A 25,237-nucleotide genomic window follows, 5' to 3' on the forward strand; every position below is an offset into this window, starting at 1 on the left:
CGCTGTCCCAGGCCTGGCCTCGCGGGTGACGGCCGCATTGCCCTCCCCGCGGTCCTCCGCCCCGCGGGCCTCCACGTCTGCAGCGGGGCCCGGACCCCGCCGCCGCTTTCTTGGGCTCCGGGTGTGGGACGTGGTGGGTGGTTCCAGGGTTCCCTTCGAGGACATCCATCCCAAAGCCAAGCACGACCCGGAAAGCCTGGGTGTCTTACTTACTGGCTTGTCGCAGTCGCCAGCTCAGTGGTTTCTGTTTGTTCCTTTTTTGGTTTTGTTTTGCTTTTTTTTTTTTTTTAAGAAAAATAAAACTTTTCGGAACAAAGTAGACAATTTTTTTTTTAATTGTGGTATTAACAGTGTCACAGTTACTTTCTCGGAAGTCTGGAATTTGGCACTAATGTGACATTTATGTGGAATACTCAACTACCTCGGAATCGCCCCGTATCAAAGCTTATCTTCGTTAATAAAAACACTGTCACAACTTAGTTTTTCAGTTTTGCATGCTACTTTTCACCTTTTCCTTTTTCTCTGATTTCAGACTCTCCAGTTCTACTTAACCAGCTATGATCTTGAACTAAAAAGAGGGCTTATCTCGTGTAATGTTATTCTACTCAACTCTGCATAATTGTATCCGTACTTTTTAAAAGAACAACTAGTTCCAGAAACACATGAATGCATACAAGGTGAACTTCAGGGGAGAGTCCACATTGCAGAGGCAGAGCTGTGTTGTGTTTTGAGTGTTTTGTGTTTGCAATGCAAAAGTATGAATATAGCAATCCTTTTCTGTTGGATTTACAGAACTCGAATTTAAATGTGACTTTTTGCTAATAGCTTTGCAGGCAGAGCTTTCTACATGATAGATAATTGATGAATATTTGTTAAATGAAAAATAGCTTTTGTTCCAAACAAAAGTGTTAGACCCATATTTATCTTCCAAGACTTTTCTTTCAGTTTCCACTTCTATTACTTTGACACTTCATATTAAATTGTTGTAGTGTATGTACTACAAAGTATTGGTGGTCTTAGTCCTTGGGAAGTTTCTCGTAAACTATATATCCTATAAGATAGCCATGAAGTGCTCTTGGGGGGAAAATAAGTTGACTCCGGGATTCGCTTCTGATATCTGTCATCCTTGGAAAGTTTTAGGAGAGTGGCTACTGTAGAGTTAAAAAACAAAAACCTTGTGATTGATTAACTAGAAAAAGATAATGTCCTAAGGATATAGGGAAATAACATTAGGAAAAAAACATTGTACTGGTGTAACCAGTAAAGTCTTGTTCTTGAGTGCTGATTGGAGAGAATCAGAACTTTGCCGCTTGACTAGCTGTTGTCTGGGCTGGGGAAAGTTTCTCTCTTACCTCCTTAGTTCTTCTGGCTGGTCAGATAATTTAACCAACAAACAAGAGACTAATAGAAGAAAACCAGATTTTAATAGGTGGACATGGGGGATTCACATAAGCATGAAAACTCCAAAGACTGAGGCAAAGGAGGTTGCTCTGTTACTTTGGACAAAGGAGGAAGGGTGGGTTGGGCGGTGGGGAGCTTATGGTATTTCAAAGGGGAAATGGGCAATTCACAGGTAGCCTAGAAAGTGGCAAACACATTCTTGCTGGGCAACTCAAACAATGGGACAGAGGGAAATCCAGTGAACAGGTTTTTGCATGGATCCTTCCTGTCTACCATACTTAATTCATACGATGTGCTAGTGTGCTGAGGTTCCCTTCCTGAAAGTTTTTCTGTCTGAATCTCTTTAAGAAAGGGGGAGGTAAAAAAAAAAGGGGGGGGGACCTCTTCCTATATGTTGGGCTTTGTTTTTTAGCTTGAAATAATCTGCATGCCAGAGTGGTACTCCTCCCGACCCCCACACTGTGTAGATATAGTCAAGTTTCTTAACCTCTGTGAACCTTAGTTTTCTAAAGTTTTGCAGTTCCGTGATTCTAAGTATCTCATGAAACCTGTCCTCTGAAATAAAAAAGTTGTCCTTGAACTTAAGGATAAGAAAAGGCAGAGGTGTTGAAACAAATAGTGCTATAGTTTGTCTTACCTGAAAATAATGTTATTAAATGAAGTACCTCGAGTGGGCATGAATAAAGTTAAGCAATGCTGTCAATGGAAAAAGCCCATAACAAGGTGAGATTAATGAAATCACAAGTATCTTTAGAAACTTTTCAATCCAAATCCTTTATCTAATGTAACCGAATGCCTTCTGTAAGGCTTGGAATAGATCATGGCCTTTTACCTATAGAAACAAGACAGAAGTGAAGGGAGGGGCTTAATGTATAAATTTAAGTTGCAGGAACTGATGATGTAGCATTAGAGATTTAGAAGTAAAATGTATCGAAGCCTCCATCAGTTGTAAGATAAAAATTGATACATGTTGAACATTTTAGATTTTCTAAAGGCTTAAATTTGTTAACCATTGATATAAATGTAGAAGTCAACTGAGTACTTCGACAGAAGAGAAATGAAATCTCAGGTCAAAGTCTATAAAGGAAAAATAAATGACTGAAATAATAGATCTACTTGAGAAATTTCATCAAGTATCACTATAGTGAATAAACAACATAAGTAAGAATATAGAAACTTAAGTTGATCAGAGTGGAAATGAGTTATGAAAACTAATTATTAGAATATGTTATCAAAGTATTTTAAGAACTTGGAATCGATTTATGGAAATTGAGAGAATGATTTTATTGTAGCCTTTTAAATGTTTTGTAGTTGTAGTCAACATGATTAACATGTCAACACAATGTATATTTCTTACATGATGGAAGAATTAGCTTTTTTACACTTATTTTGTAAGTATAAGTTGCCAAGTTAAATTTTACAGCTATCTTCTAAAACTTTATACTTCTGTTTACTTTCTTATTTGGACTTCACTCCCCTACTTTCCACCTGTCTGATTTTTTCAAGTCTGGGAATAACTCAGGTCAAATTCTACTTTGTGAATAAATCATTTCTTGTCATTGTAACCGTTAAGAATTTCTCCTTTCCATGAGAGCGTAGCATTATTTGTCTCACTTATTTGACATATGTACAACTTCCTGACATTTCCTCTGTTGTATTTATTGCCTTAAAGTTTGCAGGAACACTTTTTTGCTCCTCCCCCCAAAAGCTGATCAAGTGATAATGGGAGACCTACAGTAGGGGAAGCCACTTTGAGCTGTAATTTTTTCTCTGGATTCCAAGTCATTCACACCCATTCATTTATTAAACAGATTTATTAAGTGATTCTTTCATTTATTCACTTTATTATATATAACAAGTGCATATTAAGTGAATTGTGCCTTTGTAGAATCTACATTTTGATAGTGGAAACTGATCATGAACAATACATTAAAATTACAACTTGTGATGAATTCAATAAAGGAAGAGAACAGGGTGCTGCTATGAGAGAGAAAAATGGGCAAGATTTTAGATTGGTCAGAGAAGGCCTCTCGTAGGTTGTGTTACATGACGTAAAAAAGCCAGACAGGGAAAGAGGAAGGAAGAAAAATATATACGAAGGCAAAAAATAGCTCGTTAGGTTGGAAGAAACGAAAGAAGAGCAGGATGGCAGGTGCATAATGGAGGCAAACCCTGGAAGAAGGAATGAGAGAGATGGGCAGAGAGCACATCATGCAGGGCATTGCAGGGAATGTCAGAGACTTGGGTTTTACTAAGGACATTGCAGTCATTGAAGATTTTGAAGCAGAGGAGTAATAAGCTTTAATTTAAAATTTGTAAGTATCAATTTAGTTGAGAAGAGATTAGAGGAAGCAAGAGTGAAAGCAAAGACATGCTACTGCAGTTGAGGTTACGTGTGGTAGTTGGCACTAGGGTAGCATGTGTGCAGATGAACGAAAGGAAAAGTGAGATTTGATTTGGTATAGAGAGATGGAGATAAGAATGGGAGGGGTGACAACTTGATGGGTTGGACGTGAAAGGAAAGGTGTCAGAAATGACCTTCAGTTTCCAGGTTTCAGGAACTAGATGGTGGTGTGATTTACTGAGATAAGATGAGGGGAGAATGTTTGGCAGGAAATCGGGTTTTAGACACCATCCCCAGACAGGTGCTTCAGAAGATGGGGACTACCTTCATCTGCATAATTGCTTCAGGATATGTTTGTTAACTATGTGGGTGACGCCATACTATGACATTCAGAGTGTGTGTTTCGAGAGGAAGAAGCAAGCTTCAGATTTTTGTTAGAAGGATTGGTAACTGAAATGATCTTAGTTTTTATCAATGTGCTTCAGTTTTTGAAAGTTTGCATATTTTCTTAATACAGCTTATTTATGAAGATTGAGTGAAAATTATAGTTCAGGCCATTAGTACCTGTTTATCAATTAGCTACAGATAGCAATGTTTCTGTTATAATTTGGCATTATTAACTGAAGTTAAACTAGGTAACTATTTTTTAATTGTACTTAAAACCTTTTTTTAACCAGTAATTTTAACCATTGTCACTGAAACAAAGGGACATGATTTGAAATATGAAAAAAACCCAAAAGATTGTTTTTCATGTCCAGTGGTCATTTCAAGTTTACTTGACTAAGCAGCAGCAGTAGCAGTATAAAGTATATTACATTTTATTCTGTTGGAAATCAGTGGATATGCATCTAAAATATAACTGCTCATCTATATCTTGTTCATTTTATAAGATGAAAAAAATGGTTAATAGTGATTAGGTGTCATATTTTGCATAAAGTTTGTTTTAAATTTTTAGATTTTATCACGTTCGAGTAGTTAAAAATCATTCATGGAATTAACAGACTGGAATTCCATCTATTTCTCTATTTTTCAGTTATATTATCTTTGCAGTGTTTATATTTAAAAAGGCAATTCAGCATTTTCTTTTCATTGAAATTTTTGTTCCATTCCAGGAAGTGGGCAGCTTTACCTAAAACAAATCTAAAAATTTAAGATTTTAGATTTGGTGCACTTACTTAGTCTTTTATAGATGAGGAAACCGATGTACAATGAAACTGAGTTGCCAGATGTTTCTAGTATTAGGGAATATTTTATTTCAGAGGTTGCATAATTAAGTGAATTCACTGTATAACTAAATATGAGAATATGCTTTTTACTTCTGCTTTGGTAAACGTGTTGAAATCAGTATATAGAGTTGAATTAGGAGACCATTCTATATTTGTTAACCAATGTTTTATGAGTGATATATACTCTAAACAGTGATTTGTAAATATTTGCTTATGCTTTATCTTGTTCCAGTTAAATTAAAAAAAATTTTTTTTTTAAAGTTAAGGACATTCAGAAAAGTGTAAATCATAAAAATATAGCTGTCTGACTTATTATAAAATAAACATATCCCCAAAACCACCAACCAGGTCAAGGAATAGAACGTTATTATTGGCACCCCAGGCCTCCCTCAAACTTTCCCTTCCAGTTATCACCCCCTTTCAGTCTTCCCAGAGGTGATCATTATGCTGACTCTGAAAACCATAGTTTTCCTGTTCTTGAACTTCATGTAAATGAAATCATATAGTGTGTGTTTTTTGCTTAATCTTATGTCTGAGACGAATACGTGTGTCTCCATGCAGGAGTGGTTCATTCTCATTGCTGTTAACTCCGATGTATGATAGATATGTTTTCGTTTGGGGGCTGTTGGGAGCATTCTCATATTTGTCTGTCACTACGCACGTGCACACATTCTTGTGGAGTATGTATTTCTGCCAGTGGAAAAGTTGGTCACAGGTTTGCATATGTTCAGCTTTAGCCATAGTTTTCCAAATTTGTTGTTCCAGTATACACTCCTTTTAGCAGTGTATGAGAATGCCAGTTACTTCTTATTCAGTTATGTGGTTTGATTAAAATACCACTATATATGAAAAATCTTGTTCTTATTTTTAATCTCCAAAGTTGAACATTTGATGATGAATAGATATTTCTACCTAAATGAGACATAGTATAGAGGAATATGAAATGGAAAATGCAAAGATTTTCAGTCCAAAAATGAGTACTCATGTTGCGTCTGTTGGATTAGAACAGATTAGAACAAAACATCATTCTATGTTTTCAAGGTTATAGTTAAATAAAAGACACTTTTCTTGATATTAAAAATGTTTTGCTTTTAAAATAGAGTTAATAGTACACTATTTTAGGGGTTGTGCTCTGAGAAGAATGAAAAAATTCATATCTGTAACTTCATCAAACAAGTCTTGAAAGAAGACTGATTGGAAGACTTCTTGAAGTCTTGATCAGACCTCAAGGAGGGCAATGAGATGCTATATGGTCTCCTTAAAGTAGAGAGATATTGAGTATTATATCTTTATTTTATAACAGTAAGAAAAAAAGTTTAAATGAGTAATTTATAGTATTCTGGGAAAAGTAGAATTGAGTTTCTCAAGGATTTAAATGTGAAATCACGTTTTAGAGGATACGTTGAAGATGTATATCAACATTTGACAGCATTCGAAATGCTAGATAAGTGGATTTGGTAGAAATGAAATCAGTACATAGAAACTTAAATCTATTAAACTACTTTAAATAAGAAGGAAATAACAAGGAAAGCCATAGGGGGAAAAAAAAAAAGCATAGTGTCATGCAAACTAAGAGACAATCCAGAGGCAGAGGGGTTAATTGAATTGAGTTCAGAAAACATTTAAACAGCTTTTACTATGGAGCAACTAGGGTTGTAGGTGGTACCTGAGATGAATAAGTCATAGACCTTTCCTTTTAAGCACTCAAAGCCTAAATAGTACATAATAGATGGAGATGCATAGATGATTGGAGACTTCATACAAAAGATAGCATTTGAATTTAGCTTCTGCTGTCTCTGCATATTGATGGCAATTGTTTCTTAGTGGTCAAAGACAGAGATTGAAGGAACATTTAGGTTTGTCTAGAAGGTTAATAGCCATCTTTGAAAGTATAGTTACAGTAATTTAATGGCAGAAACTAAAGTATAAGACATTAACAGGCAGATGGATATTTGGAAAATGGAGACAGTGGATCACTTTGTTTTCAATATTTGTCATTGAATGGAAGGATAGAAATATATTGATTTTGTTCGTACATTTTTGTTAAGGTAGAGAAGGTCTGCTGGTGCCTAAAGTTAGAAAGGAAGCAGGCACTTGGAGGAGGATGATTAAAGATCCTTGAGAGAGATGGAATGTGTGTGGGTGTTAAGCCCTTTGAAAGGCTAGATGGAATGGTATCAAGAGGTGAAAGATTTCTCTTTGGAGAAGTCATACTTCCTCTTCTGACACTAGCCAGAAGAAAAAAGGGAAAGATGCAAAGACAGATGCACGGTTCTGAAAAAATGACTGGTGAATTTCAATTGCAAAACTTCTGAACAGTCACGGGAAGGTTTGAATGACTAGGTTTGGGGAAGCCAGAAAAGAAATGACAGGTTTGGGAGGGAAAGCTACATTTCTTGAGCACTTAACTGTATTTTGGGAACTTTGAATGTAGTTCTGAACTGTATAACAACCCTGCAAGTTAGATGCTGATAATCAGCCTGGGTCTGTTTTTTGTGTATTTCAAACTTTGGAAAATTCTTCATTTAAATCAATTTCTTGTTTTTTCATATTAGTTGAAATTTATTTGGCTTTAGAGTATATATTTACACTTAATTTGGTTATGGGTATGATTGATGTTCAGGATTATTTCAATTAAACAACTTGTCCTGACTCCAGCAGTAACTAGGAAACTTGTAATTTCAATATCAGCCCCAAATTAATTATCCTCAATCATTTTTTACCAAGAGTAGATATGAGATTGTGTTTTAAAGATTTTCGTTTCTGGGAGATGCAAAGTAACACTAAATTAAGTGTGAATGCAACCAAAATGTAATTGAATTTAGTAAGTGGGTATCTGCATGGGGAGATGATGATAGAAGCATTAGGTGGTTGCTATTTAGATGAGTGGTTTTCACTTCTTTTAAACCAAGGAATCTTTTTTTCCAACTGGATTTTTTTTTTTTTAACCCTCTTCGAAGCTCAATTTGTAAAATAAGTGATAGAATATTCAGGGTGGAGTCTTTTATTGGGGAGGAAATGAGGTAAGGGAGGTCAAAAACCTCTCTTTCAATGGCTAAAGGTTACCCAGCAATCCAAGGAGCACAGTTGGAAAACAGTGTTTACATAGTTTGTTGGATATAGATTATTTACAATAGTTCTATAGGATCAGTACTGTTGCAATCTCCATTTCACAGGTGAAGAAACTGAGCTCCAAAATGATTAAGCAATTTGCCTAAGATTACATAGCTAATAAGTGATAGAGCCAGAATTACCTCACCCCAGAGTAATCTTCAAAACCTGTACTTTTACTTGCTATGCTGTAGGGCCCCTTTTGTAGAATGACTTATCAGTGAAAAAGTAGGCTTCTTTGACTGAGGGATAATGGAATTAAACCTTAAATTGCATCACTGAGCCATTCGTGTATGTGTGTGTGTGTGTGTGTGTGTGTGCGCCATTCGTGTGTGTGTGTACACACACACACACACACACACACACACACACACACACAGGTTTCCTGGAGATGGTAGAGCTTGAGTTTAATCTCAAAGATATTACTTTATCAAATGATGAGTGGGGGAGAGCAGTCTCGTACTCGGAGAACTTCCCATATTAGTGGAGGTGTGAGAAAGTTTGATGAATTCAGCAACATTTATGAAGTTGAAGAATAGATTATCTGTGGGAGAATGGAAGCAAATAAGGGTGGAGAGACCTTGCTGTCTTTAGCAAGGAAATAAAATGAGCACGTATATACAGTTGGCAGGGTAAGGATAAGTTTAGGCAGATGATACTGTTGATTAGTATAAAATACTTTTAAAATGAGTTGGAAACTAAGTACAATCAGTATAACTGGCTTGGATCTTAGTAATTTTTTAGGAAGTCACTGTAGAATCTTGATCAGTGTTCCTAGTTCTACAAATCAATGTAGAGGAAATACATATATATACATATATATATAGCACTTAACTATATCTTAGTACTTTGAAAATATTCTTCTGAACTCTGCAACAGCCCTGCAATGTAGATAGTCAGATGAAGAAGACAGAATTTCTAAGAATTGCTCAAGTATACAGCTTACAGGTGGCAGTTGGCATTTGAACTCACTCCTAAGCTCCTTCAACTATGCCATGTTTGACTTGTATTTGCTAGATATTTTTCTAATTAACTAGTGCTGTATTTTATTTTATAATTATAACAGTTAAAAATCTATACATAATGCAGTTAGATTAATCCAAAACATACATACAGACATTAAAGCCTCTTATCAAGTGGGCTTCTGTAATGATTTCCTGTATTGTACATTAATAAAACCTAAAGATTTGTGATTAGCTATTAGAAGTAATTTAGAGGGATGTCTTTCTGGATAATTATGACAAAGTAGTTTATTTTTCTGTTAGGGTTTAATTTTTTGCTAGTACTAGTGATTTTATATATTAAGGTCATATTAGCTTGGAAAATAAAATGAGGACAGTGATACTAATAAATAACAGTGACCTTCTTTAACTGAATTTTTTTTTGAGAATTTTAGGTGTAGAATGTTACAGTTGATATCAAGAGGAAAAACATAATTTTTTAAATTAACAAGTATTTTTTGAAATTAAATCTCAGATAAGTTTTTATATATATTTTCTTGCATTCTTTACTGAGGATTTTAAGCTTTTTCTTTGTCCTCCCCCCGCCACCCACCCATGGATTTTTTAACTCGGTTGGGATAGGTATTTGTTTTAAAATTCCTTTCTTGGAAGTTGCAGATTTTTAAAAGTTTTGAATAAGTGGATAGAAATAAACGAAAATAGACACCTTCACAAACATCTAGTGCAAACTGGCATTGATGAGAAAACTGCAGGCCAAGGGTTAAAAATGTTGTCACACATTCAGTTAGTACCAAAGACTACAGTTTGGGTCTCCTGATACAGGTAAAAGAAATAATAGTAATAGGCTTTAGTCTATAGTTTTGGATAATGAAATTTCCCTTGGATCCTTTTAGCCTACTTTGAAAATGTACATTTAGGCTTATAAGTAACTATTAAGTATATTAAGCAGAGATGCAGCAGATGTCTATATTAAATAATTACTTTCAGAGTACTTTGGTTAGAAGTTCTAAGCAGTTTAGGGCTGAAAATTAGGTCACAGTTTGGGATTTGATATCTAGATATCTTTTATTCTACTTCCCCTAAAATAGCTAAGTATACTGCCAAAGAGTGGATATTATAGCAGCACCTCATGCTTCTTGTTCAAAAAGAACTTGAAAAAGTACCTCCCCCCAATTAAAAATGGGTCATAATATACAATGGTATATTTATTAAGACATCTACAAAATAGATGAATCTCGAGAATATTATGCTAAGTGAAATAAGCCAGTCACACACAGAAACAAGTACTATAATTATATGTGTATAAGATTTCTAAAGTAGTCAAATTCATAGAAACAGAAGATTGAATGGTGATCACCAGGGTCTGGGGGAGGGGGAAATGGGGAGTTGTCCCATGGGTACAGGGTTTCAAATTTGGAAGGTGAAAAAAGTCTAGAGATTGGTTGCACAACAGTGTGAATATACTTAAAACTATTGAACTAAGCACTTAAAAATGGTTAAGATGGCAAATTTTGCTATTTAAGTTTTACTGCAATTAAAAGTTAAAAATACTTTTTAAATGAGCCTTAAATCAATGTCTAGATAACTGCTGTTGCCATTTTATAAGTGTTTCACATAAGATTTTTTTTAAAAGAACAAGAAAACAGTTTCTGCCTTACATAACATTCCTTTTCCTCACCTAAAAAAAGTGTTTTTTTTTGTACAAGAAGTATTTATTGACTGCTCACTGTGTGATAGAAACTGTTTAATAGTTGCTAGGGATGCATTGAATAAAAATTTCTTACCTCGAACTTACATTTTACAGGAAACATAAGCTTTAAACAAGATAAATTGTAAAATATATAGAATGTTAGCTAACACTAAGGCAAAAGGTAAAGCAGGGAAGGCGAATGTGAAATGTGGAGGGAATAATATGACATTTTAGATAGGATGATCAGGAAAGGCCTCACTGAGAAAGTCACTTTGGAGAAAAGAATGGAATGAAATGAGGGAAGAGTGTACTCAGCAAGTGCAAAAACTTTGAGGAAGCAGCATGCCTGGTGTATGTGTGTGTGTGTGTGCATGTGAGCACACCAGTTTCTACACATCCTCTCCAACACCGGTTATTTCCCATTTTTTAATATCTCTAGTAGGTATGAAGTGATAGCAGTGTGGTTTTGGTTTGCATTCCCCTAACGGCTGATACTGTGTTTATTAGCCATTCTTGTATCTTCTTTGGAGAAATGTCTATTGAAGCCCTTTGTCCATTTTAAAATTGGATCGTTTGTCTTTATAGTATTGAAATGTGAGAGTTCTTTATACATTCTGGATATTAAACCTTTATCAGATACAATTCGCAAATATTTTTCTCCCATTTTATGTGTTTTTTTACTCTCTTGGTAGTGTTCTTTGATGCACAAGATTTTTAATTTTTATGAAGTCTAATTTATCAATTTTTTCTCTTGGTGTTACATTTAAGAAACCATTGCCAAATCCAAAGTCGTAAAGATTTGCCGCTATGTTTTCTTCTAAGAGTTACATAGTCTTAGCTCTTAAATTGAGATCTTTGATCCATTTGAGTTAATTTTTGCATATGGTGTAAGGTAAGAGTTCAGCTTCATTTTCTGCAAGTAGCTATTCAGTTTTATTAGCATCAGTGGTAGTCTTTGGCACCCTTGTGAAAAGTCAGTTGGTGGTAGATGTGAGGGTTTGTTTCTGGGCTTTCAGTTCTATCCCATTGATCTATATGTCTATATGCTGGTACCACACTGTTTTGATAACTGGTTTTGTAGTAAATTTAAAATTAGAAAGTATGAGTCTTCCCAGTTTGTTTTTCTTTTTCAAGATTGTTTTGGCTGTTCGAAATTCCATATGAATTTGAATGTTGAGATGAGTTTTTTTTCCCCTGCAAAAAAAATTCGGATTTTGATAGGAGTCGCGTTGAATATGTAGATTGCTTTGGGTAGTATTGTTATCTTAACAGGATTGTCTTCCAATCTGTGTACACAGTGTGTCTTCAGTTTATTCAGACATGCTGTAATTCCTGTCAGCAATGTTTCATTGTCCTCATGTCCACACCTCTACACCTTGTCCTTCATTAAATTTATTCCTAAGTATTTTAATCTTTTACTGTGATTGTATATGAATTTCTTAATTTCCATTTTGGAATATTGATTGCTATCTTTTAGAAATATAGCCGATTTTTCTTCATAGATTAGTATCCTGCAATTTTGCTGGATTAGTTCATTAACTCTTTTTGTGTTTATTATCTATAGTTTTCCATAAGATCATGTTAGCTTTAAATAGAGATAGTTGTACTTCTTCCTTTCAAATTTAGATGCCTTTTATTTTACTTTTTGGCCTATTTTCTCTGGCTAGATCTTCCAGTACTGTATTGAATAGAGTAGTGAAAGTGGGCATCCATGTCTTGTTCTTGATCTTAGGGCAAAAGTTTTCGTTCTGTTACTACTGAGTTTGATGTTAACTGTAAGTTGTTCATACATGGCCTTTATCATGCTGAGGAAGTTCCTTTCTATTCCTCTTCTACTCAGTCTTTTTATCAGAAAGGGTGTTAGAATTTGTTAAATGCTTGTCTGCATCTATTGAGATGATGCACTTTTTCCACTTCATTCTATTAATATGATGTGTTACATTGATTTGTGTATGTCGAATTATCTTTACATGCCTGGGATCAATCCCACTTGCTCATGATGTGTGTTTGTGTGTGTGTGTGTGTGTGTGTGTGTGTGTGTGTGTGTGTAATGTGCTGCTGGATTTGGTTTGCAAGTATTTTGTTGATTATTTTCAACTATATTCATAATAAATATTATTCTTTAGTGTTTTGTTTTTTTTCTTTTAATGTCTTTGGCTTTGATATCAGGGTAGTATTGGCCTCACAGAATGACTTAGGAAGTGTTCCCACCTTTTCACTTTTGTGGAAAAGTCTGAGAAGTTCAATTGGTGTCAATTCTTTACATATTTGGTAGATTTCACCATTAAAACTATCTGGTCCTAGGCTTTTCTTGGTTGGGAAGTTGTTAATTACAGTTCAGTCTCTTTGCTATAGATCTATTTGGATTTTCTTTTTTCTTTTTCAGTGAGTTTTGGTAAATCCTTTGGAAGAAGTCTAAGACTAAAGACATTTGAAAAGTTATTATTAAAATTTGAAGTGGAATGGTGTCAGTTTAATTGGCAGCATTTTTTCTTCATGTCAATCAGCTAATGATGTACCTTACATTTGATGGCATATTAGATTTGGTAACTTCCATTATATTTCTTTTTATTTCCTCTTGATAAATAGTCATATCTTCTCATAAAAACATACAACACTGCTTTCCTAATCAGTGGCTTATGTATACATACATATTCCCTAGTCGGGAGCCTGAAGCTGAATAAAAAGGGTTCCAGAGAAGTGATTTTTCCCTACCTTATTTTTTTTGGCTAATACTTTGTTCCTTTCAGGCTGCATAGCCCTCCATCTGCTCAGTCTCACAATTATAAAATTTGGAAAAGTAATTTTTTCTATAGTTTATTTTTTCTAAAGTCATATTTGTTAAAGCACTTAGATACCATTGTGATTGATAAGTACGTTTCTAGGTAAAATTAATACAGATTTTGATAGTTTTTACTCAGAATTTTTCAAAAGTATTTCCATGTTTAAATAGCAAGCAGACATTTTGTTTAGGAAATTTACATTTCCCAATATGGACCTCAAAAATAGAAGTTCTGGAAAAGTTTCTTAGGCCTTCACTAGTTTTTGAATAAATTAATATGTAGATGAGCAAGAACCTCCATTTGTGGTTTTTCATGCAAGGCCGTGGGGGCAAAACCGTAAATACTTTTGTTAAAAATGTTTGGAATGATACAAGCCTGGAACAAAATTAGCTAGTCATTTCATATTAGCAAGTAACCTGTTAGAACCTTTCCACACATAAATAGGGTGTCTGTGTGTGTGTATAAATATAAATGTAGTCTTTTTTTCCCTTGAGACTATCATAAGACTAATTTATTGCTTAGCTCAAGCTTCTGTTTTAGCCTCAGCTTGATTGTCAGTACACATTTATTTGCACAGTTTATAATAAGCAACATATACATTCCAAATGATTTCATGGAGGGGGGCGCTAAGGACAAAGTAATGAATATAACTTAACAGGAAGGTGCTTGGTTTTGCTACACAGATGTCTCAATTTTTTGGCTGTCAGGAAGGCTGATATTCCATGGTAGGTGAGCAAGAGGACCATGGTAACAATATGTAGGGACATCTCCAACATACCATGTGTCTCTCTTGTCTGTCAGCTGAATAGATGTCTAACTTTTATCTCACTTTTGGACCAAGTTACCATGACTTCATACAATTGCTCTTCTTGATGCATTTCCACATGTACCCAATGAAATCATAGATTTATCTGCTCGGAGATGTATAGGAAAAGATCATGACACACTAACTGAGAGGATCTCATGTCAGCTCTCTTAATAAGATATAACTTTGAAGTATAACGCATATCTATTTTACACATACTAGAGTCGCTAGGGAGTGATGGCTACTTTATGGTATGGTAGAGAATGACAAAGCATTCTCAAGTTTACATTCCGTCATCATATATGAACTTCAAAATGAAGTAATATGCATTATTTTAAATATGCATATAGCAATGTCCCGTGAACCAGCTTTTTTTTTTTTTCCCCCCTGGTAGGGAAAAGTTATCTATTTGCAATAAATTATTCTACCGAACAATACTGTTCACTGAAATTTTGTTTTTTTTAATCATCCATAAACTTTATAGAACTTTAATGGATCCTCATCATTTAAATAAACTTTAATTGCTTTTGTTTTTATTTTTTAGGATTCTGACACTTGAAGACATGCCGTCTGGAGCAGTAATGAACATCGACCTGTGTCGAATTAGTTGATGACCTTTGGAAATGATCCAGTAATACCTACAACAGAGAAGCTGAACATACTTCATTTGGAGTGAACAGCTCGGGTTATTACTGAATTTTTCAAGATGACAGATCCAATGATGGACTTTTTTGATGATGCCAATCTTTTTAGTGAGACCTTAGAAGGTTTGTCAGATGATGCATTTGTACAACCAGGACCTGTTTCACTAGTTGATGAATTGAACTTGGGTGCAGAATTTGAACCTTTGCACATAGACTCATTGAACCATGTTCAAGGTACTCCAACACATCAGAAGATGACTGATTACGAACAGTTAAATCAGTTTGACTCAATGAAATTTCATCAAGTTAATCAGTCTTTTGGTAGCCCAGCCGAACATGTTTTATCTCCACACTCTCAGTTTAACTGTTCTCCGATCCACCCCCAAAACCAACCCAATGGTTTGTTTCCAGATGTAGCAGATGGCAGTCCAATGTGGGGCCATCAGACAGCTACTGGCATTTCAAATCAAAATGGGTCTCCTTTTCACCAACCAGGACATTCTCACTCTATGCATCAAAATAAAAGCTTTGTGGCACACCATGACTTTGCCTTATTTCAGGCCAATGAACAACATACACAGTGTACTTCACTGCGCTCACAACAAAACAGAAATATTCTCAACCCAGGGCAAAATTCTCTCAGCCAGTCTAAAAATTTTATGGATGTTAATGTTTCTGGTCCACACAGAGTCAGTGTTAACCACCCACCACAGATTACTAATGCATCTTCTTCACAGCAGTCTCTTTCGATGCAGCAGTTTCCTCAAACGTCAACTCCTTCAGTACACTTTCTCAAGTGTAGCAATCGGCAAGAAGGAAATTTTAATGGACCGTCTCCAAATATGACTTCTTGTTCTGTCAGTAATTCGCAGCAGTTTTCTTCACATTATTCCTTTTCCAGTAATCACGTATCACCGAACAGTCTTCTTCAGTCCTCGGCAGTTCTTGCACCTAATCATGCAAATCAGACTTTATCAGATTTTACTGGAAGTAATTCCTTTTCACCTCATAGGGGAATCAAGCAGGAATCTACTCAGCATATGCTAAATCCCAATACATCACTGAATTCAAATAATTTCCAAATGTTGCATTCATCACATCCTCAGGGTAATTATAGCAATTCAAAATTATCTCCTGTGCACATGAACTTCCCGGATCCTGTTGACTCAGGAACTCAAATGGGCCATTTCAATGATCATGTAGAAACTAATGGCTTTTCATCCATAGAAGAGAATTTACTTCATCAAGTGGAGTCTCAAACTGAGCCATTCACAGGACTTGACCCAGAAGACCTCCTTCATGAGGGTCTCCTTCCCCAATTTGATGAGTCAACATTTGGGCAAGATCATTCAAGTCATGTTTTAGATCATGACCTTGATCGGCACTTTACTTCCCATCTTGTAACACGGCCTTCTGACATGGCTCAAACTCAGTTGCATAGTCAGGCTCGGAGCTGGCATTCATCACTTTCTAATCATCAACATTTACATGAGAGAAATCGCCTATGTTTACAGCGACAGGTATGTAGCTCTTTTATTTTGGTGATTTTGGGGTAGAGTGGCCTTTTATTCACTGGGTTAATTTTATATAAAACAAAATTGATCAAACTCAGTATTTAATGAATATGCATATTTTTACAGGTTTCTGTTGCTTTAACAGTCTTATTTGAAAGCGATTCATTGATGTGCTCAAAGCAATGGACTAAGTTATAGTTAGAAAATTGTAAGGTTTTAAGACCTCTTTTGTAACATGATTGCCTTAAAAAATAAAGATGATTAAAAACAAATGAAAACTTAATAACCATAATTAAAAGGGAAGCAATATATTGGGAAAATTTTATTGTATATATGATGGACATAGGATTTATTTCTATAAAAAGCTCATATAAATTGATAAGCAAACTTAAGATTTGAGTTGATAACTATAGACCGCATAGAAACTGAAATTACAAAAGAGGAAATTGAAATAGTACACAACATTCAGAACAATATGCAACTTTAGTAATTCAGTTTGCAGCATGGTTTCATTTTTACCTATTTGAAAATAAGTTTTTTAATATTAATCTTTAATGTTGGCAAATTTATAGTGAAATTAGAACTTACATAGCTTTGTTAATTGATACAAATATTTTGGAAAGCAAGTTGGTGGTATATATGAGTATAAAAATACTTTATTACAGTATCCCAAACATAGCAAAACTAATATACCCAAAGATATTTATCTTACTGTATCTATAAGGGACAACTAAAAACAGCATAGTTTATTATATCCGTATTAGATAGACTATTATAGGTATTAATAAGACTTTGAAGACTAGCATTGAGAATGTCCTAATGACAGAGAGAGGCCTAATTCAAAATTAAGATCACAGTAAAGTAGTAAAGTAGTCATTTATCATGCTGGAATATTGGAATATCATTTCTTTCTCTCTCTCTCTCTCTATCTTGTTCTTTTTCATTCCATTCAGGATAATGACCTCTGTAATATTTGTAGCAAGATGTCTCTTGCATTGAAATTAAATTATTTTTTGCCTAAAATAATTTCTTTAGATCATACCACCTATGAGCAAAACTTGGCTCCGGTTACTTATTAGCTGTGTAACTTATAGCTATTTATATAATTTCGGTATATCTCACTTGCTTCATCTTTAAATGTGGAATAATAATAGGATCTAATAGGGCTTTGGTAAAAGTACTTAGAACCGTGTCTAGTTACATAGTAAGCACTTAATAAATGTTTTCATAATTATACTTTTTTCATAGCAGAATGAAAATATGCATATGGAAAGATACTGGAGGGAAATCAATTGTTTTAGGGTAGTGAATTTACACTTTTCTTTCCTTTGATTTCTATAGTTTTTGTCATGTGAATATATTTTATAATAAAAATGTGTTTAATGTATGTTTTGTCATTTTTCTGAAATCTTGTTAAATAAAGGATTCGTAATGTTTCAATACCTTGGTTGCCTGCAAGATTTGGTGAACAACAAAATATGCCACAGTTTTTCAAATTAAATATTTGGGTTCATTTTCTCATTTCAAAGCCTTGAAGTAATGGAAAAAGATAAACTATCTTTTCCTTTAGGTTGATTTTAGTTCTGTTTCAAATGATATTTTCAGTACATTTTTTAAAATGTCTTGATAGATTTTAACATATTTAAAAGACACTTGTAAACCTTTCCCCTCTCCTTTTTGTGGCCTGAGAACAACATTATGATTTTGCTCCCTCTACTGGAAGGAGGATCAAGCATCTTATGTGGGACCCTGGGAAAAACCTCTACTGATTGAATCTGAGGTCATCTGTTCACTTAACAGAGATTTCTGACTAGTTTGAGTAATCATTTTGTCCAGCATATAATTGAAGTTATTAAGCCTAAAATTTATTAACTTCTTAATTTTATTTTTCTAAGTCCTTGTCATTTTAATTTTTTTGTTGTTAAATTCATGTTTTTCTAAACATGTTCGACTAGCTTTAAAAAGAATTAAAGACTCCCTTTAATAGATTTAGGAATGGAGGATAATTATAAATAACTAAAGAAGTCCCTAATACTAGCATATAGAATATAGTACTATCTGAGAGAAATTTTTTTCAGACCCATCATAAAGCATCGTTTCATAAGTCACCTTATTCTGCACTGATACCTTCAAGAGGCTTTATTTAAATCTCACTTCTTTGTTTCAGAGTTTGTTTAGCTAACTTCTTTTTTATTACATGTTCAAAACTGATAAAAGGCAGTTAGTTTAAAAACTTTGTTGACTTATTGAAAGTCTGTTCTCAAGTTTCCTATTTGCGTTAAGAGTGATATTTGGGAGTTGCCTGTTGTGGGAGTAAAGAGGACACGTGGATTGGTAGAGAAGTTAGGGGATTATTATGATTATGATGTTTATGGATTGCATTTAGGTTTTAATATGTACTGAATTATATAGGTCATACATCCTAAATATGTCAAATTCAAATGATTTAATATGTATAATGCATGACATTTTGGCAGAGCATAAAAGTTCTTTGCCTATGTAATTTTTGGTCATGTTCTGGATGGTGATGGTTACTACATAGCCCAAATGTTATATTAATAAGAAGTTCATGTATTAATATGGTGTTTCCCTGGGTTCCGTGGAAAGAAATTTTTTCTTAGGTTTTTTCTTTGAAACTCTTAATTGTAGTAATTTTACTTCAGACTGAATTAACATTGTTAAATATGTATAGAAGTTAAGAAATTAAAAAATAATAAAGCAGAACTTTGGTTTATCAAAATCAGGAAAAGAGATATATTTGTTATAGCAACAGCATATTCTTTAGTCTATTGTTTGAAAATTCACGAAAGGTACTCTATTTGGAATTCCTTAAAACTTTAGTGAGAATTTTGGATATGTAAAGAATATTTCTAAAATTTATATTTTCTTATTCCCCAACTGAGGTAGGGTGGTTGTGTATATAATGAAGTCTGTGTCAATCATTAAAAACAATGACTATTGCTGAGAACATTTCTTATATAATTGACTCTAGAGTTTTACCACTTAAAAAAGAGAAAAGAAAAAAGGTGAGATGCTACAGCAAGTGTTTCTAAATGTAAGTACTCACAAAACATAATAGAGAAAATGCTAGCTTATTTTCATCTCTAATTTTTAGAACAAAGGAATTTTGAGAGATTAATACTATAAACTTTTCATTCTCTGATGACAAATACTTGCTGTTATTTTGTAATGCAAAGCCTTTGTTTTTTTTATGTTATTTGTGAAGTAGAAATAACATGGAGCACTGTGATCTCAATATTTGTAAATTAAATTTAATGGAAAAGTTCTATAGCAGTGAAAAACGTGGGATAAGCTGAAATAGCAGTCAACAGAAGGAAAGGAATTTCGAGGTATACACAATTATACATAATTCCTATTCCGATGAATTTATTACTCTATTTACCACCTTGATTTTTTATTTCATTTATTTCTCGGTAAACTTACATTACTAATGACCTTTAAAAAAAAAAAACCAACAGAAACATTTAAACAGCCTACGTAAGGCATATTTAAAAATATTGGAATTTTTTCTGATAAAAAAATTTAACACACAGCTATTATTAAAAAAATTAGACCATATGGAAAACAAATAGATGAAAAATAGGTTCTCTACAACATCACTACCAAAAAATAATACTGTTTTGTTGTATAAGTTTCCAGCGAGATCTGTTATTTTGTCTCTATCCTGTCCCCCACCTATATAATTTTGCATTTTTAATAAAGTTAGGATCATATAGTTTATGCTGCTTGGCGGATTGCTTTTTTAACTTTCCAGTTAATATGTTGCAAATATTTTTATGTCATTAAATATTCTTCTGAAAATGATTTTGAATAGCTAAATAGTTTGCCATTGTAAGGTTGCTAAAGTACCATGTAAAAGTAAGGTTATTATTGAGATCTGGAAAAATCTGAATCAAGATAATTAAAATATCTTTAGATTTTTTTTGCATATATTATCATAATTATTAAATTAAAAGTCGATGCATAGTAAAAGTAAAAATTATAATAACTAGCACATAGAGCACTTACTTTGTGCCAAGCACTGTTCTAAACACTTACATATTAACACGTTGATCTCTCACAACAGTCCTCTTATTTGGATACAGTTATTTCAGTTTCCATGGGAGGAAACCAGTACAGAAGAGTTAAGTAATATACCTCAGTTCACACAGCCAGTGGCCAGGATTGATTCAAACCAAAGTCGACTCCATTATGTGTGTTCTTAACAACTTTCACTGTACTTCAGAGTATGTTAATGCATTGTAATATATAAAAATATACTAAATGATTTCTTCCTACTCTCCACACCTCTTCAAAAATCTACTTTACTAATCAGGCCAGTGCTTGCTTTAGAACATTTAACCCATTTCCTATTAAAAAAAAAAGTGCGGCTTGCTGCCAGAATTAATTTAATTTTACATAAAAATGTTCTTTGAAGCTGAAGCAAATCTGACTGGTTTTCAATGTGAAAATAACATAAACATTGTTCTTGGAGTTATCTCTAAACAGAACTTGTCTCTCCTCTGAATGTAATAGAAATGTATTCATAAATCGGATTTCATCAAATGAATCTTTGGCTAACAACTGTTCGAGAACAATGTTAACATCCCACATAGGAATGCAACGTTTTCTAGGATTTGACATTTCAACGATTGAGAATTACTATATTTTGTAAATGGAAATACCGCTACTAAAAATAGAGTGCTGTAAATAAAATGATGTTGTTTGTTTCCAAAGACTGTCAATATACTAGAGTAATGCAAAAATAAAATAAAAGAGAGATATTTCATGGCTAACTTTGAGGTGAGGCTAGGACTGTAATTCGCGAGTTATCTCGGGGTCAACGCTATAGCTGCAGGTGCTGCCAGGTGTTCTCGGGGCAAACGGGAAATGGGTTAAATGAGGAAAATTATGCATCCCATGTTCTGGCTACATTGGCAAATAGTTTATCCATTACCAGAGGGGAAAAAAAAAACAAAACAAAAAATAAAAAAGTAAGCTGAAATAGCTATTGCTTCCAAGGGTTTTGACTTTTTTTTATACAATTGTGTTTAGGATGATGACAACTAATGCCCCAAAGGTAAAGCTGATAATTTTCTTCAAACGTTTGAAGGGCCTTAGAGGTCAGAATTAGGCCAACTAAATGGAAGTCACAGAAAAGCAGACCACCATGTAGTAAAATGAGCTTGAAGTGAAGCTTTTTCACTGAAAGAGCGAAGATGAATTGGCTCAGATGTGTCACAGAAGGAATTCCTATAATGGGTGAAATGGACTCTATTGGTAGATTCTTTTCAACTCTTAAGAATCTATGGTTGATCTACGGCCATGCCACCCTGAACACGTCTGATCTCATCTGATCTCGGAAACTAAGCAAGGTCGGGCCTGGTTAGTACTTGGATGGGAGACCACCTAGGAAGACCGGCTGCTGTAGGCAAAAATAAAAAATCTATGGTTGTAATTTTGGGTTTCTTAGTAGGACATATAATTCATGTTGTCTATTTAGCTCCTGAGTGACGATTACAAATAATGAAGAAAGGTAAAGAAATATGACAAGTTCTCTGCTATCCAGCAATGCCAAGAAAATATAGATGAGTAAATTTTCCAGATAGTTGAAATATATTCTAATAAGCATCTAAACATTTAATTATGGTGTTTTTTTTTGTTTTGTTGTTGTTCTTGTTTTGTTTTTACCCAGAAGGTGATAGTGACGATGGTAGATTCTCAGGAAAAAATAAAGAGAAATCTTAGCTTTTTATAGAGCAGTCTTGTGTATTCATATTTGTAATGTTTATTCTTATATCTCCAGGAATTACCCTCCCTTAAGTAAGAATCTATTGGAATACATTAGATACTTTAAAATTATCTTAAGCAGAAACATAGCTAATTTTGTTTATAAGTAATTATTTAAAAAAAGAGGAAAATCTGTAAAACTAAAGGAAGCGATCCTTTGCTCCTGTCCTTTGAAGTCCAAGGATCCCAATCTCTTTGCTAGTTTTTTTAAACAATGGTAATTTTTCCTAAGTTAGGAAAGCAACAGATGTGTGAACAATGAAAAAACTTGTCACTCCACTTTGCTTGCCCTAGACAGAATGAGAAAACCTAAGTAATATTTAGATTGTTCCCTTGAATAATGAAAATTCTTATAAAGTACCATCTCTGTTAATTAAAATTTGTTTAAATCTTTAAGCATTTAGCATGGTATTGGTGTAAAAGAAGTTTAGAATTCTTAGTTGTCTAAACCAAAACACAAAATGAAAATTCAGAACAGGAATTAACCTTTTAATTTTTTTTTCCTCAGTTGAAGTGGACTAGTTTTTGGTTTTGACGTTTTAAAAAATCTTCTAGATTAAAATGTTCTATATGAACTGGGAAATTTGTGGAATATTAACTAGTTCCACAATATGATCTTAATTATGACACTATGTGTACCATATTGTAGAAGAATTGAGCTCTGCACTGCCTGAGAGAAATCAAGAGTAACAGAAACTCCAGTTGTTAACAGTAGCTTTAAGGCTATTGACCTCTAACATGCATACTTAAGGGTGAGAGGTGAACAGGAAGTGAATTCCAGGGGTGGGGAAGAGGCGTCAGTTGGTGAGGAGTTTGTGGGTTAGTGCAGTACGTGAAGAACATGAGATTTAAGCCAAACTTCAAATTAGGTCTAACAGAACCTTGTGTTTAATTTGATTGACGAAATGGGCTCCCAGATACTTTAGGACTGCTGTCAATTAGTTATCATTATTAATGTCTGAAATTGAAAATAATGTGTTAGGGGCTACCGAGCCGTCCAACTTTATTCTTGCTTCGATACCATGAATATAAAGTTGTTTTACAATACTTAAACAATGGATGATCAAGTGTCTTTATTTGAGTGATTGGATTGAAATAATTTTAAATTAAAATATTTTGATACTGTATGGTATGGGTAATATATGGAAAGAGGTGGTAAGCACATAGGAGGCTTGGACTGCAGTTTTCAGTTAAAGAAAACCTGGTGATTTGCTATGGTCAGTTATGCAAAAAGAACAATCTTTAAGCAAGGTTTTTCCTACATGAATATATGTTTGTATACCTGAAAACAGTGCAAGTTTGCATTGACCATTTCATGGAATCATAGGATTTTAGATCTGGACAAGATTTTACTTTACCTTCATGCACAAAAAACAAGAGCAATATTAGGTCATGACTTGCTTACTGTCACACAGCTTGTTGTCAGATTTCATTTATAGTTTTAAACGCCGTAGTTTAAGGGTGATCAGAAATGAGTGACACCACACTGGTCAGTCACATTTAAGATGCTTTGTTGTAAAATGTACCTAGTTATCTCCAAATCGAGAAATTCTTTTCCAAAAGTTGTTGTTTTTGTTTGTTTGTTTTTTTTTTTTGCATGTGTAGCTTTCAGTGTGTCTTAAGGTTTTTAAATATATCTTTAGTGTTAAAAACACACCCTTATTGTATTTGTGAAATGTAGGTATAAATTGTATGTATGCGTATGAATTTTATATAATACCAGTGTTTTGGAAATGTTGCATTTTTACTGCTTTTATTTGTTTGGTATTTAATAGATGTCTACCAGATGTAAGATTATGCAGGGCACTGAGGTTGTAAAAATGAATACAATATGGTCCTTTGCCTTTGAAGAATTCAAATTGAAATTTGTCATATTTCTCCATTGGTCTATATGAGAATATCAGAGCTGTTCTCTTTCCATTTCTGATTCAACTTCAATTGACAGCGGTTTCTAGCACTTTGCCTTAGCCCTCCAGCTAAATGATTTGGAATGAGTGATTTACAAACAAAAAATTAATTTCTTTGACCCATCCTATTTAAAGAAGGTGTTCCTCTAAGTTTCTGGATTAGCTCTTCATTTTATGATGTGGCAATCTGTAATTATTTGATTATCTATATTATAATATATGTGAATAGGATATACAACTGTCTAGGGTCCAATTGCTTTTGTAAATGGGAGAGCCAAGAAAGTAGGCCTTTTTCTTTGAGCTTCTAATCTACTTAAATTTATTACCAACTAAATCTATCGTCTGTCATTTCTGAGGCTGCTTCTATTGATTGATTTTTTCCCCCTCAGTGTAGGTTTTATTTTCCTGCTTTGCATGCCTAATAATTTTTTAATAGATTCCAGACATTGTGAATTTTACCGTGTTAAGTAATGGAGGGTTTCGCATTCCTATAAATATTCTTGAGTTTTTGTTTTGGGACCCAGTTGAGTTACTTAGAAATTGGTTTATCTGTATAAGATCTGTTTTCAATCGTTGTTAGGCTAGACTAGAACAATCTATAGGCTGAGACTAATTTTCTCCCACTGCTGTTACAATAGCCATGTGAGTTCTCTATCCAGTGCCTTATGAAATACAAGATTTTCCACAATGACTGATGGAAAAATGTACTATCCCTGGCCCTAGTGAGATCTCAGCTGCTTTCAGGTGTTTTTTCCTGGGCCCTGGATAGCTTCTCCATAAACTAATAGTGCTGATGAGTATTTACCTAAAGCCTTGAAAGAGAACCTTCCGAAGATCTTTCCCTGTAAAGCTCTCTCCTGTCCCGATCTTCCCCTGCAAACTAGCTGCCTTGGCTTCCCTGGTCTTCCAGCTCTGTCTTCTCAACTCAGCTCTGTCTTCTGAACTCACAGAGGCTGTGAGGTCTCCACCTGGGTCCTGCTCTCCCTGTTCTGCAGCTTGGAAACGCTCCTTGAAGTAAGCTGGGACAGTACTCAGTCTTAGCTCGCTTGTTTCCCTTCTT

The 25,237-nt window shown here is 34.1% G+C and overlaps 1 protein-coding gene and 1 pseudogene across 1 annotated transcript in view; both read left to right on the forward strand.

Moving 5' to 3' along the window:
• Nucleotides 1–312: 312 nt before the first annotated feature.
• CHD9 (chromodomain helicase DNA binding protein 9) overlaps nucleotides 313–25,237 on the forward strand; it is a 118,022-nt gene continuing 93,097 nt past the window's right edge. The window contains 2 exon segments of the mRNA XM_015586934.2: nucleotides 313–677; nucleotides 14,867–16,486. Coding sequence (XP_015442420.1) covers nucleotides 15,029–16,486 — 1,458 coding nt within the window. The 5' untranslated portion in view covers nucleotides 313–677; nucleotides 14,867–15,028.
• On the forward strand, nucleotides 21,796–21,914 carry LOC112477401 (annotated as a pseudogene).

This window comes from Pteropus alecto, unplaced genomic scaffold (assembly GCF_000325575.1).
Source record: "Pteropus alecto unplaced genomic scaffold, ASM32557v1 scaffold123, whole genome shotgun sequence".
Classification (NCBI taxonomy): Eukaryota; Metazoa; Chordata; class Mammalia; order Chiroptera; family Pteropodidae; genus Pteropus; species Pteropus alecto.